Source organism: Quercus lobata, chromosome 3, assembly GCF_001633185.2.
Source record: "Quercus lobata isolate SW786 chromosome 3, ValleyOak3.0 Primary Assembly, whole genome shotgun sequence".
In the NCBI taxonomy this organism is placed as follows: domain Eukaryota; kingdom Viridiplantae; phylum Streptophyta; class Magnoliopsida; order Fagales; family Fagaceae; genus Quercus; species Quercus lobata.
Genome location: NC_044906.1, coordinates 19,029,638 through 19,050,731, shown reverse-complemented (window position 1 = coordinate 19,050,731; position 21,094 = coordinate 19,029,638). Strand labels below are relative to the sequence as shown.

Below are 21,094 nucleotides of genomic sequence, written 5' to 3'. Positions count from 1 at the left end.
TTCATCTACACCAAAAACCAATTGGTTTCTTGGTCTGATGATAAAGAACTATTATTAGAAACGGACACCATAGGTTGAAACTATATCAATTAAAAAAAATAAAAAATAAAAAAACTAAGCAGTTAAACAACATCACCGGTGAAAGGGGAAAAATCGCAACACCATATGATATTAAAATTCCAACTAACCTATTTCTACTCCATGTTGTCTACATGCTACAGAAAATTAAAATTATTCAATATCCAATACAGTTAATCAATTACAAATATAAAATGTAATTCAAGAAGAGAGAAAAAAAAAAAAAAAAAAAAAAAAAAAAAAAAAAAAAAAAAAAAAAAAAAAAAAAACAAACAAACAAACTTGTGAAAGAGTTTTAAAAACTTTAAACGTACGTGTTGAATTGTTTTATTTTTTATGGGGAAATATGAAAATTCATTCATTTGAAATTGAGTTACAACAAAGAGAAACAGAGAGGACATAACAAGCACAACAGAGACTTACAAGCCACAATCCTCTAAGATTACATGCCTCACAAAACTTGGACACATACCCTTCCAAATCCGGGAGACACCAGAGGAGCTGGCAGCTCTTGCTAAATCATGGGCTGCTCTGTTGCCACTCCTTTTCAAATGCTGAAAAGAGCACCAGGTGAAGGAAGAGGAGACATCTTTGATGTTCTGAATAATGTGCCCCTGATCACTGCCGGTATCACAGCCAGAAATACCCTGAATAACTGAGAGTGCATCGGACTCTACAAGGACATGGGAGATTCCCAAAACTGAAGCAAACAGCACCCCTTCTTGCAGCGCCAAAGCTTCAGTGGTTTCTGCAGAGAAAGGCGCCTGTAGGACTTTGCTTGACGCTGCAATGAGAGAGCCCATACAGTCGCGAATCACCACACCAATACAAGAAGGTTTATCATCATCAAAAGCAGCGCCGTCAACATTAACCTTGTAGAAACCCGGGGGAGGGGCTTGCCAAACCGATGGGGCAGGAGGCGGAGAAAAAACAGGGAGGGTGCAAGCAGCTTTGTACTCGCCCAGTGTTCTATTTGCCATCTCCCAAACCTGCCCTGGAGGAGTGCCAGAGTCATAAAAAATAGCTTGATTGCGGTTCCACCAGATGGACCAAGCCACTGCAAAGAAAAGTTCTAGGTCATTTGGGGAACCTTTATCAATAAAGTCTAGAACAATGTCCACAGGATCTCTGGCTGAGTGAAGAACATCAACTGGACAATTGTGCCAATGTGTCCAGGTTAGCTTAGCATGATCACAAAGGAAGAGAGTATGGGCAGTGGATTCAATAGCCATGTCGCAAAGAGGGCAGAAACTTGAACAATGAATACCCCTGTGACTTAGATTGAACATAGTGGGAAGGCCATTGACACAAAAACGCCAAGCAAAAATTTTGAGTTTTTGAGGAACTTTTTGACTCCAAATCCTTTTACACAGCAACGTTTTTGAATTTGATGAGGAACACTCCCTAACCTCATTTGAGTCCACAAGGGAAGAAGCAATGTGGTATGCGCTTTTGACAGTAAAGACCCCCCGCTTATTGCCAATCCAAATAAGGTTGTCTTCGGGGAGATTATAATTAAGGGGAATTTTTAAAATCTTGCTAGCATCATAGGGCAAAAACATGGACTTGACCAAATCTACTTTCCACCATTTGGTATCATTATCAATAAGGGAAGATACCATAGGATAGTTGTCAAAATCAGTTTGGGGCGTAATCACTTTGAAAGAGGAGGGCGTTGGCAGCCACTTATCCTCCCAAATATGAATTCGACGGCCATTACCCACCCTCCATCTAGTGCCTCTCTTAATCACCTCAAGACTATTATGAATACTTCGCCAAGCGTAAGAGGGGTTGTTTCCTTTTTTGGAGTTAAGGACTTCATCATGGGGAAAATATTTGGCTTTAAATATCCGAGCCATCAAAGTGTTTGGGTTGGTGAGGATTCTCCAACCTTGCTTAGCCAACATGGCAAGGTTGAAAGCTTGGATGTTTCTAACCTTCCTCATCAAATTTTCAAGGTCTTTGCAAAGTGTCTTAAGGAGTTGGAAGCAACTCATTGTGTACGTGGGCACTGCTTGGGCAACCGCCTTGATAAGGATCTCTCTCTCCCCAATTGAAAGGAGCTTTCCCTTCCAACCAGCCAGCTTTTTCGCCACCCTTTCCTTAACTTCCGCAAACACCAAAGCCTTAGATTTGCCAATGATGGAGGGGAGCCCCAAGTATTTATAGTGCCTGGAGTCTTGCATTGGTCCAAGGATATTTAAAATGCATTCCTTTCTCTCTTGCGGGGTGTTTGGGCTGAAAAAGACGGAAGACTTGTCAGTATTGATTTTTTGCCCCGAGGCCGCTTCATAGCGGCTGAGGATGTTAACAAGATGCTGACATTCTTGGACCGATGCTTTGCAAAAAAAGAGGCTATCGTCAGCGAAAAAGAGGTGAGTAAGGGAAGGGCAGCCCCTGCCGATAGCAATTCCATTTATTTGCTTGTCCCGAGCAGCTTTGTGAAAGAGAGCGGAGAGGCCTTCAGCACAAAGAAGAAAGAGGTAGGGGGAAAGGGGATCCCCCTGCCTTATGCCTCTTGTGGGGGTAATGTTTCCACAAGCCTCACTATTGATAATAACTGAATAGGACACAGAAGAGATGCAATTCATAATCAGGTCCACCCATTTTTTAGCAAAGCCCATCTTAATCATAACCTCATAAATAAAGTTTCATTCTACTCTATCAAAAGCTTTACTCATATCTAGCTTAATAGACATGCAACTTTCCTTCCCCTCATTCTTGTGGTTTAAATAATGCATAAATTCAAAGGCTATTAAGATATTATCCGAAATAGGATGACCCGAAATGAAAGCACTTTGATTTTCAGTGATGATACTTGGGAGGATTAGTTTGAGTCTATTAGCAAGAACTTTTGATATGAGCTTGTATGTAGTGTTGCATAGGCTAATTGGGCGGAAGTCTGCCATTTTTTATGGCTGGTTGGATTTTGGGATAAGGGCAATATTAGTCTTATTAATTTCAGATATAGGCATATTTGAGTTCAAGACATTTAAAACCATGTTTGTGATATTTAACCCTACAATGTCCCAATATTTATGGAAAAAGATTGCAGACATACCATCCGGTCCAGGAGCTTTGGTTAGGTGGAGCTGCTTGAGTGCAATGGTGACTTCATCTCTTGTAAAGGCCTTGGTGAGCTCAGCATTCATATCCTCCGTAACACACCTAGATAATGCATGGGTGACTTCATTAATTCCACTTGGAGAGGAGGTGGAATAAATCTTCTCAAAATATGATATTGCAGCAGCAGTGATGCTGTCCTTATTCTCACACCAAACACCGTCATCATTCCAAAGCCCCAAAATGGTGTTTTTTTTCCTTCTTTCCGAGGTGTGGGTGTGAAAAAACTTTGTGTTTTGGTCCCCTTCCTTGTACCAATGAGTCTTGCTGCGCTGTCTCCAAATGATCTCTTCACTATCTAACAGATCATTAATTTCCCTTCTAAGTTGGTTGACTTCAGCCCCCTTATTGCCTCTGTCATCAATGGAAAGAGACGAGAGGGCTCTTTTCTTTTCTTAGATTTTCTTTGTAATATTTCCCACTACATTCTGGTTCCAAGTTGAAAGAGTAGCAACACATCTTTGGAGGTTGGAAGCAATCCCATCCGGCGTGATGGCAAGGGTGCCGAAGTTCCAGGCAGCATCAATGACTTCTCTGCAATCATCTCTTTTGGTCCACATCGCCTCAAAATGGAACCTACGATTGCGCTTATTAACCGGGCGGGAGGGGTCTGTGGTGATAAGAATACAATGGTCTGATGTTGATTCAACCAGATGATGCACAATTGGATCCTTGAAATGATTAAGCCACTCAGAGTTAGCAAAGGCTCTGTCCAAACGGAGCAAAATTCTGCTGCTCCCCTCCTTCATATTGCACCAGGTAAAATCAGGGCCACAAAACCCCAAATCCTTAAATCCACATAAATTCACAACTTTCCGGAATTTGTCCATTTGGCATTGAGAACGAAGAGCACCACCTGCTTTTTTAGTCATTGAAAGAATTTCATTAAAGTCACCACAGCAAAACCAGGGAAAATTAAACTGACTATTAAGAAAAGAAAGGAGTTTCCAGGAATCTTCCCTAAGATGAGTTTCAGGATGCCCGTAAAACCCAGTGAACCTCCACAAAAAACCATTGCTAGATTCTGTAATAACCGCATCAATGTGATAGTCTGAATAGCTCTTAATTTCCAGAACAGTGTCACTGGACCAGAGCAGAGCAAGGCCACCCCTACGTCCCCTACTAGGAACAATAAGTCCATTTGAAAAACCTAGCTTGTACTTAACTTTCTCCATACGCCTGCTAATCAATTTTGTCTCTGAGAGGAAGACGAGTTTGGGATTCCAGCGCCGCAAATAATCACGGAGCACAAAAACTGTCCGGGGGTTCCCAATTCTCCGGCAGTTCCAACATAGGGAATTCATTGCTCCTAGCGGTGCTGCTCAGCAGTCACCGCCGATCTCTCAATGTTATTTTGTGCTTCAGTTTGACATGACTCACGTTGTTTCTTCTGGGGCTTGTTTACGTTCTCTGCTAGAAACTCACACGTTGCTGCTCTTTTGGAACCTGAGAGCCTAATTGGACTTTGGTCATTAAGATTAGTGCTTTGAGTTCCCCTTCCTTGGGCTCTAGCAATCCTTTTAATGTTTCTTCTTTTCAAGCTTAAAGAAATGTTGCTGGACTCACTAATAGGTGTGGGGCTGTTAATGGGCTTCTTTGAATTTGAAGTGGTGTTGGTGGGCTCACTTTCATGGGAGGAATTGTTAATGGGTTTCTTTGGGCTGGTTGGTTTATGGGCCTCTAATGCATGCTTATAACAGCCCATAGCAGAAGGCATGGCTTCTGTTTCCTTTCTTGCCTCTACCGACATTTGGTAGTCACATGAAAGCTTTTCTAGAGAGGGTGCAGGGCTCAAGGAACGTACCGTGTTGTCGCTTCTCTGTTTTTCTGCTGACAGTGTGTCTAACGTGTAGCCTTGGTCCTGGTTCATGTTATTGGAGCTCGTGTGATTTGACTGGGCTGATGAGAGCCCCATCTTCTCCGATCCTATGCTCGCCGGACTGGTGTTCATCGGAAAAAACCGATTACCAAGGTCCTCATCCATTCGTTCTTCATGCCCACTACTGCTCGCAGCTTTTTGTTTTTCCAAACCTCCCCTGGCTCCATTGTTTGCACAGAGCCAATCCCCATATTGTCTGCTGCATTCAGACCTGTCTTGAGAACTAGAGCAATGCTTTTCATCATGACCCAATATTCCACAAAGAAAGCAGAAGTTTAGGAGCCTTTCATATTTGAAAGTGACCCAATGTTTGTCTCCTTCCATGTTTACAATGTTTCCACCTGTTCGAAGAGGCTTGTCAATGGGGATGTCCACTCGTATTCGCAAAAATTTTGCTTGCTCCGACAACCAAGAACGTCTATCTGATTCGATATATTTGCCCAGCTTGCTGCCAAGATCCTTTCCAACTTCCTCTGTCATACTTTCAAATGGAAGACCCCAAACTTGGATCCAGAGAGGAGAGTGAGTGAAAGAGATGTTTGTTACTGATAAACCTTTCCTCCATCTGCAAAGGAGCAGGAGGTTATTGTCGAAATTCCAGGGACCATTTCTCTTAACCCATTCTAGTTGATAACTTGAGCTAAATTTGAACTGAAAAATATTTTTTCCTACATCAACGATCCGTAAATCCGAACCCATCTTCCAAACTGATCTAAGAGTTGATTTAAAAGCTCTCATGTTTTGGTTTCTGTCAGCTAGAAGCAGGCCAAACAGACTCAGCTCGCACTCTTCTAAGAGGTTTGAGCTGCTAGCGGTTGATATGGAGATTTCTTCTTCTTCCTCTTTAGTAAGTTGGAGATGCTGCAATCCATCAATAACTACTTGTTCCATCTCAATGGCTGTGAAATATCAAGCCCCAAGGGCTACTAGAGACCCAGGCTTGACCCGTATCAGATGAGGGAGTGAGAGACTCGTGCTAGAGCGAGAGAGAGGAGCTCCTACTGAGGGAGAGCGTACGTGTTGAATTGTTAACAGTGATCCTAGTTAACAGGTAGATTACTTTTTTGGGATTCCATGCTTTTGCTAGTAGTGCTCCTCCAATTAAATGGGCAAAGAATATGAATTAATACAAAATAATTAAATATTAAGAACATAAATAGAAAAATATAAATATAATAAATAGAAGACAACATTAAATTATTAATTATCTCACCAATTTGTGCTGGTAATCAATCAAGATTAGTTAAAGTGCTTGAAGTTTAAGTTTAAGATGATTCCGGATCAAAAAAAGCTTGAACAACATTTTCGAGCAAAAAATTAAATTTGATTTAATACACAATAAAAGTTAACAAAATTTTAATCTTAACTATACCTTTCAATCAATTTTTATGAGGAATTAAAGATTGTTCATAGAGAGTATTGGCATGAGAAAATTTAAAGGTATGATGAATTTTGTTATAGAAGAGCTTAAACACCACCCCATGACGCCCATTGGAAGGGTTTTTGGGGAAAAAAATTGTTTTGAAGTTTTTTTTTTTTCTTTTTTTGGAAATCATGGGTTTTGAAGAATCTGATGAGTTGCCATTTATTTTAATACTTTTTAAGGACAAAATAAAACAAGAAACAAAAACTATTTTTATTTAGAAATAGCTCTATGGATAAAATGGTCTATGTTTTATCAAGGACAAGTTCAGGAGTCATATTACATTGTAGAAATGTGTGAGGCATCCATACATGTCTGATATATCTACTGGTCTTTACTAAGTAAGGGCTATGTAATGTTTAATTAATTATTTTATGGACACAATATTATTACATCAACTCAACCAAGTAGTGATTTTTATTGCATGGTTGCCTAAAACAAAATCATGAGATGAGACAAGCGGTAATAGAAATAAGGTGATAATGAAATTAACAAGTTCAAATAGTGAAAGAAAATAGATTTTATTACTCGAAGCATGGCTAAGTAGTTATTTGGAGCGAGAAAAGTCAAACTTGTTTTGTAATAGATTTTTTTGAGAAAGTGCATGTTCATAGACTCTTTTATTTTTTTGGTAAAAGTTAATAATTTACATTAATTATAATTTGAGATTATTATATTTTCTAATCACCAAAAAAAAAAAAAAAAACCTAAGTGTGTGATGAGAGTAATATAACGAAACAAGAGCATGTGGTTTAATATAGAGGTGAGCTTAATCTATGGGCCTATTACCTAATGATAGATCATTTATTTTAACAAGCCCATCACCTAAATAACTAGCCCAAATAAATTATAAAGCCAACAACAAGCCCATAGTCTAGAACGTTGGTGCTTTTAATCTCTTTTGTCCATGTTTATTTTTTCATTCACTCCAAAGCTCCAGCCTATAACGAGAGCCATCGCTTATGCAAACGATACCGTTTTCCTAACACGCTTAAAGCCAGACGGTGTCGTTTCTCCAAGACCCGTTAAAACACAGTGAAGCCAAAGGATTTTTTTTTTTTTTTTTTTTAAAGAGAGCATAATTTTCATAAAAAATTTTCTTAATTTTTATCTCAAAATAGTTTGAGATTCAAAGAAATGGTAAATCGAGAACAAGAAAAGAAAACAAATGGACTCCGAATAGAATTTGAAATTTCTGGAGAGGAAAAGTTCGTTATATATTTGTTTTTTCAATGAACACCAGAGAGCTAGCTCGTGAGTCTCTCTCACTCTTTCTCTCAAAGATTTTTCATTTACACCCACTAGAGACTAGAGAGCCTCCCCTTATGTCTCCTAACCAGCTGCCTGTTATTTCATAAATTGCTACTGGTTAGCTTTGTATTCTTTCCCTCTAGCTTCCAATGGCTCTATGAAAATACAGAGAGCATGGCTTGGTTGTTTTTGGTTTGACAGCAAAAAAGACTACACAGTGCACACCTTACCCTTTTCTTCATTTTGTTTTTTTTTTTTTTTTTTTTGCCTTTTTTAATTGCAAAAAATTAAATATTTTTAAATTGAGAATTTGATAAAATAGAGGTGAAAAATGATACAATGATAAAATAAAAATAAAACCACAAATAAAAGTAAAATCAAAATCAAAGTTAAAAAGACAAATGAGAGAGAGAGAGAGAGAGAGAGAGAGATAGATTTGAGAGTTTTTGTGCTTCATTCAACTAGTTCATCATTGGGGGACACATGCACAAAATGGTATACATTTTTGTCTACAATATTTTATAATTAAATCTGTATATAATGATAATTACCGTGTACTTGACAAAAATTCTCATACAAATGTTGTCCATTATTGTTCTCACGATCTAAAATGGGCTAGCATTGTTTGGGTTTCTACTAAAGCCTAGCACTGTTTGGTTATATTCTTTTTTTTTTTTTTTAATGATAGGTTATATTTTTGTTTATTGGTAAGTTATGAAGATATTTAATAGTTGAATCTGGATATAAAGTAATTACCTTGTGCTTGACAAATTTTTTCACATGCAGATGTTGCGTGTTAAGGGTTCACACGGCCTCTTTTTTTTTTTGTTTTTGGTTATACAAGATAGAAATTTTACTCTATCCTAATCCTTTTTTTTTTTTTTTAGAAACAGACCATTTGTATTATTAAAGAAGGCTAGTGGAATCAGCCTATAATACAGATAAAAGGTCCGGTGGTACATCTTCTATCTAGACTGACATATGTGTTAAAAATTGTGATTTTCTTGCTAAAGAGTGCGCTACATTATTACCCTATCTACGTACAAGAGATATTTTAAAGTTTGAAAAGTGTTCACTAAGGAAAAGTAAATCTTGCACATGGCGTCCATATGATGTGAAGCTACTGCACTCTGTTTTCAGAGCTTTGTACAAAGTCTCTGAATCTCCTTCAAGAATGATTCACTCGAAACCCAACTCCAAGGCAAACTCTAGGGCTCGTCTTGCTGCTAAGGTCTCGACCTCAATAACTGAAGGTGGCAGTGGGATTTGTTGCGCTATAGAAGCCATGACAAGGCCATCACAGTTACGCACAACAATCCCGATACTTGTTGTGTCCTTGTCTGCAAATATGGCTCCGTCAAAATTTAACTTATACCAATATTCAGGAAGTGGTGTCCAGATGGCTGGTAGCTTACTCCTTGGTGTGATTGATGGTAAGGGGCTGGAGTGGGACTCAATCTGTTGCTCTCGAGAGTGCTCCAGCACCTTATTAAGTCGGATTGTAGGCTTGCTTAAGCAGAGGTTATTCCTACGCTTCCACAAATTCGATAATACCACCATGAGGAGCTTGGGTTCCTTCAAACCTACAAACACAGAAACAATAAAGTCAGTGAAGCATGTTTTTTGCTTGAGGGTGTCCTGGTTCCAAGAAGGTGTCGTCGTCCATAGGCTTAACAATTCAAGGCAGTGATAAAGGGCATGAAGGGTATCCTCTTCGTGCTGCTTACATATCTCGCAAAGGCTGTTAGAGACAACTTTACGTCAGACCAGATTTTTCTTGGTAGGGAGTGAGTCCATGCATGCTCGCCAAATCAGGTGTTTCACCTTATTAGGAACATCAAGGCTCCAGAGCTGTTTCAGGGGGTTTGATGTTGATGAGCTTGGCTGACAGGCTAGGGACGAGTCATGCAAGAATCTATAACCCGACTTGACCGAGTAGACCCCGTCCGAATTAAAAGGCCAAATTAGTATATCATCTTGTATGGATCGGCAAAGTGGGATCTTTTTGATAATTGATGCCTCAAAATCATAGAATACTCTATCAATTAAGTCTTCTTTCCATACCCTATTTTCTTGATCAATGAAGTCTCCCACTCTAGTTGTCTCACCACCCTCTACCATTTGTGAAATGACTTTCGGACATCCAGATGTAGGCAGCCAGTTATCACCCCACACGAGCACCAAATTTCCCGACCCAATACGCCATAAACCTCCCCGTTTTATCACATCCCTTCCCTTGATTATGCTCTTCCAAGTGTGAGATGCACTCGATGGACATTTTGCTTCCAAAACCGTGGAGTTTGGAAAGAACTTGGCTTTGAAAACTCTATGAAAAAGGGATTGAGTGTCATGTAGCAACCTCCAAGTTTGTTTTGCCAAAAGTGCGTCATTGTACAAGGCGAGATCTTTAAACCCCATACCTCCCTAATTTTTTGGTTTACATAGGTCTTGCCACTTCACCCAATGAATTTTTCTATGATCACCCCTTTGACACCAAAAAAATCTACAAATCAAGGATTCTATTTCATGACATAGAGTAGTGGGAAGCTTAAAACAACACATGGTATAGGTGGGTAAGGCTTGTGCAACGGCCTTGATCAAAACTTCACGACCCACTTGAGATAGAAGCTTTGCTTCCCACCCTTGTAGCTTCTTCCATATTTGTTGCTTGATGTGAGTGAAACTCTCCTTTTTATTCCTACCAACAAGAGAGGGGAGGCCCAAATACTTCTCATAGTGATATATCACTGTAACTCCAAGCATGTCCTTGATCAAAGTTTGCATATCTCCTAATGTGGATTTACTAAAGAAAAGTGTAGTTTTGGCTCTATTAATTTGCTGCCTCGATGCTCTTTCATATGTGGCCAATACATCCAACAAGCTTTGGCATTCACTCTCTCTTGCTAGACAAAAAATCAAGCTATCATTAGCGAAGAGGAGATGAGTAATTTTGGGTTCATTTTGGCAAATAGACACTCCTTGAATGTCTCCATTTGTAGCTGCCTTCCGTATCAAACCATGTAATCTCTCAGTACACATGAGAAAAAGATAGGGCGAAAGGGGATCGCCTTGCCGAAGTCCCCTTGTGGGTGAGATCTCTCCATGGGGCTCCCTATTAATCAAAATTGAGTAGGATGCAGTAGTAAGGCAAAGCATCATAAGTTGTACCCATCTCTCATTGAAACTCATCTTCCACAAAACTTTCTCCATGTAGGACCATTCAACTTTGTCGTAGGCCTTACTCATATCAAGTTTTAAAGTCATAAAACCTGTTTTGCCTTTGGTATGATTCATCATGGGGTGTAAAGTTTCAAAAGCCACTAGGATGTTATCTGAAATCAAGCGGTTAAGTATAAAAGCACTTTGATGATCAGAAATAATATGGGGTATGATAGTTTTCAGTCTATTAGCTAGGACTTTAGCAAAAATCCGATACAAAACATTACTCAAACTTATGGATCTAAATTGTGTCACATATTCAGGGTTCTTCACTTTAGGGATCAAAGTTATAAAAGAGTGACAAAGTGATTGAGGCAAAGTACCTATGTTTAGATAGTGCAATATAGTTTGAGCAACATCAGACCCAATCAAAGACCAGTAACTTTAGTAAAACAATGGAGGCATACCGTCGGGGCCGAGTGACTACAAGGGTGCCATCTATTTTAATGCCGTTTCAACCTCTCCAATAGTGAAATCTAAGAGCAACATTTCATTCATATCATTAGTGACTACATGAGGTATATTCTCCAAAACTTCCTCCATCCCTCCCCGGTTGGCGGTTGTGAAAAGATCATTATAGAAGTTTACAATGATTTCATTCACCTCAGATTGTCTAGTGCACCACCTGCCCGTGGGATCATACAACTTTGTAATGTAATTACGTCGCCATCGTTAGGAAGCTCTAGTGTGGAAAAATTTGGTATTTCGATCCCCGACTTTTAGCCATAGGATTTTTGCTTGTTGTGCCCACATTTTAGCTTCCTTGTCAAGAAGCTTATTAATCTCAGCCTCCAAAAATCTCATCCTTCTTGAGTCCCCTGTACGTATCAAGTCCCTCTCCGCCTGCTGTAAACCTTTTCTTTTTTGTTGCAGTTCTCATTTCACACTTCCAAAAGACTTCTTACTCCATCGTGCTAGTTCAATGCCACACTTATCAATCTTTTTCACCACCCTTGTATCCCATGGGTCAGTTACTTGCTCTTACCATACTGCTTCTATTGGATCGCTACAGCCCTTTTCCGTCATCCACATCTGTTCAAAGCGAAACGGTTTTTGAAAACCTGAATCCATACCTTCAGGTGTGATCCATAATGGTTTATGATCAGAGTTTTTTGTGTCTAAGTGCTAAATTTTTGTATCCGGAAACATTGTGAACCACTCATTTGTCACCACAGCTCTGTCCAACCTTTCCCACACAATGAAATCCAGGTAATGTTTGTGCCAAGTAAATGGGAAGCCCACAAATCCTAAATCCATAAATTCACATTCATCAAGGATATTTCTAAATAACTGCATTTGGCCGTGTGGTCTTGTTCTACCCCCTGTTTTTCCGATTGTGGTGTGATTTCATTAAAATCACCAGTGCATAGCCAAGGTGAACTACTCCTTCTCTTCAACTGTCTCAGCTTGGTCTAGGACTCATGCCGTTTTTATGTGTCGGGTTTGCCGTAAAAACCAATGAATCTCCATTCATTTTCCTGGTTTTTGTTTATAGTGGTATCAATATGATTAGGAGAGAAAGTTTCAATATCTAACTTGAAATCTTCCTTCCAAAACAGTACCAGACCCCCTGCCTTATTCCTTCTTGGTACTTCAAACATGTGCTTGAATTGAATTTTCCTTTGAACTAATTCCAGCCTTGCTCTATTGGTCCATGTTTCGGCTATAAACACAACCGAGGGATCTTTTGCCCACACCATGTCTACGAGCTGATCTTCTGTACATAGGTTCCCAAACCCACGACAGTTCCACACTAAGAGACTCATTGCTTCTGGCAGGGCTGGTAACCAGCCTCCACCAATATCTGGATATTTTCATGATCAGATTGAGAAACTGCAAGTTTCTTATTTGGTAACTCAGTCTGATGTGTATCAGATGGTGCTCCTCTTTTCTGCTTCACCGGTTCTATATTTGGTAAAACTTATTCCCTGTCAGTTCTGATGATTCTCTTCCATGTACTTAGGGAGTGAGTGGTGTAATGAAGTTTGGTTGGAATGGGGATGTCTAGGGAGTTTTGAGGATAGGAGGAAGGTGGTGGGTTTGACGTTGGTGCATGGGCAAGTATTTTGGGTTGTGTGGGCTCTAGAGAGTTATTAGGAGTAAAATGTGGGATATGGGAGGAAGGTGGTGGGATTAACGTTGGTGCATGAGGAAGTATTTTGGGTAATGTGGGCTCCAGAGAGTTATTAGGAATAAAAGGTGGGATATGGGAGGATATTTTGGGTAGTGTGGGCTCCAAAGAGTTATGTAGAGTAAAAGGTGGGATATGGGAAGATATTTCGGGCTGAGGTGTTGTTTGAGTGGTCAAGGGGGCATTTTTGGTATTTATTGGGTTATTTGGGAAAGGCATGTTTCTTGACAATTTATTTTGGGTGTGATTTCCTCCTCCAGGTATCTCAAAATTATTCAGAGCACAATCAATGGCATTTATCTGTTCCTCAAACGTATCTAAGTTTTTGTGTGGGCATCAATTCTGGGTTACGTTGGGCTTGGCCAGCAAGGTTGTTCTCCTTTTGGAAAGGTGATTTGAAGTTTGAAACTGACATGTCCGCCTTCAATGCACCTGCCTTTTCTGTGTTAGTAGATGTCTGATCAACCACCTCAATTTCTACCGCTAGCGTCCACCGGGGAGTACGTGTGGTGCCGCTTCGACCTGCGCCTGTTTCCTTTCTCTCATAGAAACCTGGGACCATTACCACTGCCTTGCATGAACCCCTGAAAGGAGCAACCCGTAGCCAAGAGCCATAGTGTTTATCTTTCTCCTCCAAAGTACCTGCACTGTCAATCCACAGGTCACAGTCACGGTCAGAATGTGTTAGACAGCCACACCAATAAGAAAGATTTGGCAAGTGTTCATATTTAAACGACACCCATTGCTCCTTTTTTTCTTTGAGGGTCACCACCCTGCCTCTACATAAGGGCTATGATATATCAACCTGTACATGCACTCGCATAAAGCCGCCTCCGTCTTCAGTTAGAGTGTTTGGATGGCGTAGAACCTGCCTGGCTATTTCACACAAACCTTCTGCCACTCTGGGATTCATGAATCTAATTAGGATGCCATGTAGTTGCACCCAAAAGTGGGTATGTTTAAAAGGCATATTCTCCCCTTCTGATTCTTTACTGTATCGCTGAAGCACCATAAGGTGCTTATCAAAAGTCCAAGGCTCATTTGCCATAATTGTCTCCACCTCTGCCTCATTGTCAAAAGTGAAAAGAATAACATGGTTGCCCATATTTTTCACCTTGAACTCATTCCTAGATCGCCATAGTGGTTTGAAAGTTGCTGTAATTGCTTCAATATTGAGGGCTTGCTTTGTTAAGAATTTTGCAGCAATGATGTATTCCGTTGTAGCTAAATCATTGTTCAACTGAAACTTGGGTCCTTCCTGTTATGTGAGGGAGAGCCCTTTCCACTGCCTTGTGAGTTCTTCCATGAAAAAAACAAATGTAAGGCTCCTTTGTAAGAGTGTCTCTTCTCAGGTAAAAAAGCAAAAACAAAAGAACCCAAGCGCAAGCTTGTTACGCAAAGGGACACCAGCACCTTCAAAAAGGGACAACCGTTCTACAGTCTAGGAGAGGTTTGGTAGACCAACCTCTGCTAGCGACAGAGAAACTTATTTTTTAAATATTTACACTTTTAAAAATTATCCTAATCTAAGTGTATATGTGTATGAAACTTCTTTTTGGAGACTTGAACCGCGGCTCTTACCCCTACACGCTACAAGCACTTATACTTGTAGAATGACCACCGCACCAAGAGTGCACGGTGGCCACATGTCTTAAATAGCCTAGCATTGTTTGGTTATATTTTTGGTTTATTGGTGAGTTTTCATAATATCATTTTTTTTTTTAGAAACTTCATAATACCACTAATAATCAGAATTAGCAAATGTTCATTGATGCTAATAAATTGTTCTTCCTTAATAGTGACTACCTAATGCATAAAAAATTCTACAGGTGAAAATCAGATTTTTTTTAACTAAGAATTAAAAAGGATTGTGAAAGAGTGTGAGAGTTTTCTGTGTGGTAGTAATTCCTATTATAAATATAGCAAGGTTGTCATACCTGGACTGGACTAACTGGTCCAACCCGGTTAACCTTGAACTAAATGAAAATTTGATTTTTTAATCCAAGTTGGATTCCATATTTTCTTTATTTTGAGTTTAGATTATATTTTTTCAATTTATCATATTACCTCCCTCTTAATCTATTATTATTTGATAATTTTATTAGTGTTTTAAGAATTATGCTTTTATTATTATTTGATAATTTTATTAGTGTTTTAAGAATTATGCTTTTTACATGTGAATATACTATTTATAAATTTATGTCAAAATGATTTTATTTTAGACATTTTTTTTTTTTATTTGAAAGGTTACTAAACACAAATTTTTTACACGTATTTTTGCTTTATTAATTTCTATTAACATTATAAAAATGCTTTATTATATTCTAAGCAAGCATAGTGTAGACTAAATCTTAACTTTTATAGTAACATTATTTTTCTGCTAACAGTTGATAGGTATTGGGAAATTGGATTGGTTCTAGGTTATATGCAGCATTGTAAGTGCAATTCTGAAATCATGTTCCAATTTTGTCCACACCAAATATTATTTTGTATACAATTTGTATTGTTCCATATTGGTCCTCATTGCACCAAATCCTTGGCTTCAATCTAAAAGTCTTTTCAATTTCATCATTGATTTCACTGGTATAAGTTCGCATGCTAGGTTGAATTCATGTTTCAGAAAAGGATAAAAAATTATTAAGGAAAAAAAAACACAATGTTTAATTTTTTAAACACGATTGAACATTATAATAAATATGCAAACCTGCTTTATACAATATCAAGTATAGGTTAAGATTTCTTCTCAAAAAAAAAGTATAGGTTAAGATAGTTTCCAAAAAAAGTATAGGTCCTTCAACTTTAAAAATAGCTTTTTCGAAGTACTCAGATTGAGTGAAGGAAGTGCAGGCGCCATGCTTTTTTCATTTGTTATACCAAAAAGGTCTATTGCATCCTATGTGTGATGCAATAAAACTTGGCCACCAATAGTTCATTCCACTTAGGTGGTTATTCAGAACTCTTTGCACCTGTAGTGTGTAAAGAATAAGAAATACCTAAACCGAATAAAATTAATAATGGTAACTAGTACTAAAACAATTATTTTTAGACAAAAATATAGTATTTGATACCTCAAAGAAATAAAAGTCAATACTTCCAGGACATGAGACCCCTAACCATTCTTTTTGGGCCACATACCAAGAAGGGTGAATCGGTATGTTCAGACATAATCATAGCATGCTACTTAATTTGTGTTGCAATAGGATTCTAACCATTGCAACACAAGGTAAAAATAATCACAATCACAATCACAATCGTTGCCATCAACAATCACAATCACAAAAACCAAACACAAAAACAAAAGCAATTTCATTTTACTCCCTTACATGCACCACACAATCTTACAAAGTTATAACAATAATACATAAAGGGTTGGGATTACATAAGACCTTCTACTGCTCTAATGCATTAAATATTTGTAATATTTTTACAAATGAAATTTGTTACTAAATACAACAAATAAACATATGCATGAAATATATGTTGACAGTATTGTATATAATTAATGAGACTATGCAATAATCCTAGTATACTCTACTACTAATATGGTACAATACAAGAAAAAATGTTTGTTACAACAAAAAAAATCATTGTAATAACATCAAAGTCATTGCAATAGTTGAAATGAGATGGTGTAATAAAATTTGAGGTAATAGGTTTGTGTAACAAAAAGTTTCATTGCAATAAACTCTGATTATTTTAATGATAAATTTAATGCAATAATATATATGTCATGCAATAAAAATTTTATATTTCAAATATCTTGTAATAATATGCTATTATGATATTATTAAATTAAATAATTGACAAAAATAATTCAGATCAAATTATTGCAATGATATCTTTTTTGAAAGAAAAAAAAATGTTTCATGTTTGTCATTACAATAGATTGTAAAATAATTAATACTAAGTTATTATAATAATATCTTCATATTTATTTTTGCAATAGATTGTAAAATAATATATATTAAGCTATTGCAATTATAAATTCATTACAATAAGCTATTATTTTGAAATTTTTATTGCAATAGAATACAAAAAATGGATTGGGATTCGATGCAATAGCAAAATGCTATTGTACTGTGCAATTAACCATAGGGTGTGAGAGAGAGGTGAAAAAATAAAGTATAAAAGTGAGATGGTAAAAAGTTGAGGGTTCAAAAATATTTAGTCAAGGGTTGAAATTAAAAGTCACTTTTAATCTCAACTATTGATTTCCTATTGCATGGTGCAATAGTGTTGGATCTCAATCTTACAAAAATAACTGATATGATCAAGTTATTACAACAATATTTTTCATTTTAACTTATTGCAATAAAATTTTCTAATATAATAAGGTATTGCAAAAATATGTGTTACCTCTTTTAATTGGAGGTGACGAGCTTCATTAGAAATTTTAGGGCATGAGACAATATGCCCATTCTTTTGTGGCCACATCCCATGAATGATGAACCGATTTGGCAATTTATCATAACATGTTACTTCACCAGTGTTGCAATAGGATTTTGGCCATTGCAACACAAAGTGAAAGTAATCATAGTCTACAATGTTATTGTTGCCATAACCAACCCCCAATATAAATATGAGAACCAATAAGAGAAACAAAATAAATTTCATTTTTGCTCCCTTACACTACACAATCTCACATGTTATAATAAAATAATGCGTGAAGAATGGGGTTTATATATAGGTCTGAACCACCCTATTTCTTTAAAAATTGGTAATACTTTTACCATTGAAAATGGTTACTAAATATAACTAATGAACCTATGTATGATATGTATGTTGATATAGTTTGTATATAAATCAATGATGTTACCAAAAAAAATTTGAGACTATGCAATAACTTTTAATCTCAACCATTGATTTTCTATTGCATGGTGCAATAGCACCAAATCTCAATCCTACAAAAATAACTAATTTCAAGTTATTACGATGATATTTTTCATTTTAACTTATTGCAATAAAATTTCCTAATATAATAAGGTATTGCAAAAATATATGTTACCTCTTTTAATTGGAGGTGACAAGCTTCATTAGAAATTTTAGGGCATGAGACTGTATGCCCATTCTTTTGTGACCACATCCCATGAATGATGAACCAATTTGGCAGTATATCATTACATGTTACTTAAACTGTGTTGCAATAGGATTTTGGCCATTGCAACACAAGGTGAAAGTAATCATAGTCTACAAGGTCATTGTTGCCATAACCAACCCCCAATATAAATATGAAAACCAACAAGGGAAACAAAATAAATTTCATTTTTGATCCCTTACACTACACAATCTCGCAAGTTATAATAAAATAATGCATGAAGAATGGGGTTTACATATGGCCCAAACCACCCTATTTCTTTTAAAATTAGTAATATTTTTAACATTGAAAATGGTTATTAAATATAACTAATGAATGTATGTATGATATGTATGTTGATATAGTTTGTATATAAATCAATGATGCTACCCAACAAAATGAGACTATGCAATAATAATCCCTACCCTAGGATTAATTATTAATGACAAAATTTGGCAAAAAACTTGGTTGTAACTTAAGGCTACTTAATATCTTTTTATTGAATGTGAGTTTTGACAAATCCCTCATTAGATTACATTTTCTTTTTATATCCTTCATATTTGCAAAATTTCCAGAAGAACAAAAATCAATAGATATATCATTAATCAAATATTTAAATTTCACATTTTTGTAGTCTAAATTTATGCATAAAAAATAAATTTAGAATTGAATAGTAAATAATATATGATTGATATGAAATTTAACATATGTGTTGGTGAACATAAAGAACATGCAATTTAATAGTTATATTTTCAAAATATATAGTTATTTTAATTTTTTTAGGGAGAGTTGTAACCAAACTTTGTCAAACTATTAAATGGAATGTCTAGTTCACGCTTTGTAGGTCACTAACATGTATTAATGAATAATGACTTTCCCGCTTTTTTTAAAATTAAGGAGGAAGTAACTTACCATTTTATCCCGTAGAAGCAATAATTTCACCAAGTTATCCAATAGCATTCATTATATATGAAATTTATTTGCAGACTTTTGACTTCCAAAATCATAAAATCAAGGTGTTTAATTCATTGTCAAGTGATAGTAATGAAAACAAAAGATAACCACACAAAAATCTAATAACCAATTTTCTACATTGGATTATTTTAAAAATCAATGGACTATTAATTTAATTTACAAGAATTGTAGTAGATGAATATGGTATTAGCTAAAAACCATTTGACTATTAATTTAATTTGCAAAAATCATGCTTAATTAGGTTGACAAGTTGATAGTTGTTGAAACAATTGCAACCATCCGATCCTTCTGAACTAATGCTATATTTGTGAATTAATAAAACCATTTTGACTTTAAAGCAAAGATATTGTTGAACAGGAAAGAGGAGGGGGAGTGCATTGTTGATTTTGAGTCCATTCATAAATGCTTCTTTGTGGTCATGTACCACAATTGTTAGACCTCTTCACAATTCACAAGAGCTCAATTGCAATTTTTTCCTAATTTATTTATTTATAGACAAAATTTAGTTACAAAATTGGTTGTAACTTAAAGTTACAACCTTACTTAATAAAATAAACATTACTACATATTTTGGAAATCTAACCGTTGAATTGCATTGTTGATTTTGTCAATTTGATATTATTTACTATATAATCTATAAGCTCATATTTTATGCATAATTTGAAACTACAAAAACTTGCAATTTAAACAATTTATTGATGACATAGTTATTGATCTTTAATTTTCTAGAAATTTTGCAAGTATGGAGAATATAAAAAGAAGATATAATCCAATGGTGGATTTGTCAAAATTCACCTTTAATAAAAAGATATTGAATAAGATTGTAAACTTAGGTTACAACCAATTTCGTAGTTAAATTTTATCCTTTATTTATTTGTTGTTGTTTTATGAAAGTTGATGCTAATTACGAAAATCACATTCCTTTTATGGAATGCAGGTGCTTTTGGCGATGACAACTATCAACTATATAGCATCATAGTTAGTGGTGTAGGTAGAAATTTAACAACTTCAAAATCACTGCCACCATTTTCTTAATCACATGAAACATAATTTATCTTGTTCTTTACATCATTTTCTGTATCAAATAGATAAAGGGGAATGAATCTTATCTAAAACGGATTTTTATCTTTAAAAAAATAAAAAAATTAGTTCACTTTGGTCCATTTCAGTCTCATTCGGTCCACTTCCCTCCCTCTGGATCCACTTCAATAAGTTTTAGTCCACTTAAGTCCATTCGGTCTACTTTGGTCCATATAGATTGGTCCAAAAGTAAAGTGATTTACAAGTGAATAGATAAAGACTTGATCTAAGCCACCAAAAAAAATAAATAAAAACAACAAAATTGTGAAAGTGAGAAATAGATAGAGACAAACACACATAAAAATGAAATTGTAAAATTAAGTAAAAAAATATATCGATAAGGAATTGATGAAAAATAATAAAAAGATGGAACATAGAAGTTATTTGTGTTGCAAAGTAATTAAAACTCACATAAATATTAATGTAAGTGTTAGCCACCAATATTTTAAGGCAACAAGATCATTTTTTTTTTTTTTTTATACAAGGTAGAATTTCTATTCTAGTCTAATCAAGTATATATGTATGCGAAGCTCCCTCCTGGAGACTTAAACTTCGATCCTTGCCACCCACACCTTACAAGCATTTATACTTGTGGAGTGATCATCGCACCAAAGGTGCGCGGTGGATAAGGCAGCAAGATCATAAGCTCTAGTAGCAACCTTCTCATCATTGAATGCACCTGTATACAAATAATCTTGAACTCTTAAATCATCAATGGTATCTAAACAATATTAGATTTTATATATGGTCACGTTTTTGCTTAGGGTCCACAAACAATACGATACTCATGAAGAGTGTTGCAAAGAAAAATAAATACTAACCCATTTTTGGATTTTGCAAACATGTTTAAAAGTTATAACT

General features: G+C 36.3%; 1 protein-coding gene across 1 annotated transcript; it reads right to left on the bottom strand.

The window, feature by feature from the left end:
- Positions 1 to 497: 497 nt before the first annotated feature.
- LOC115980487 lies at positions 498 to 2,702 on the bottom strand. Its single transcript, XM_031102728.1, has one exon. It carries the CDS (start codon positions 2,700 to 2,702, stop codon positions 498 to 500), a length of 2,205 nt encoding a protein of 734 aa, XP_030958588.1.
- Positions 2,703 to 21,094: the final 18,392 nt, after the last annotated feature.

Bases quoted from the DNA above. Each gene is read 5' to 3' on its own strand.
- LOC115980487 (XM_031102728.1), bottom strand. From the start codon at position 2,702: ATGGGCTTTGCTAAAAAATGGGTGGACCTGATTATGAATTGCATCTCT.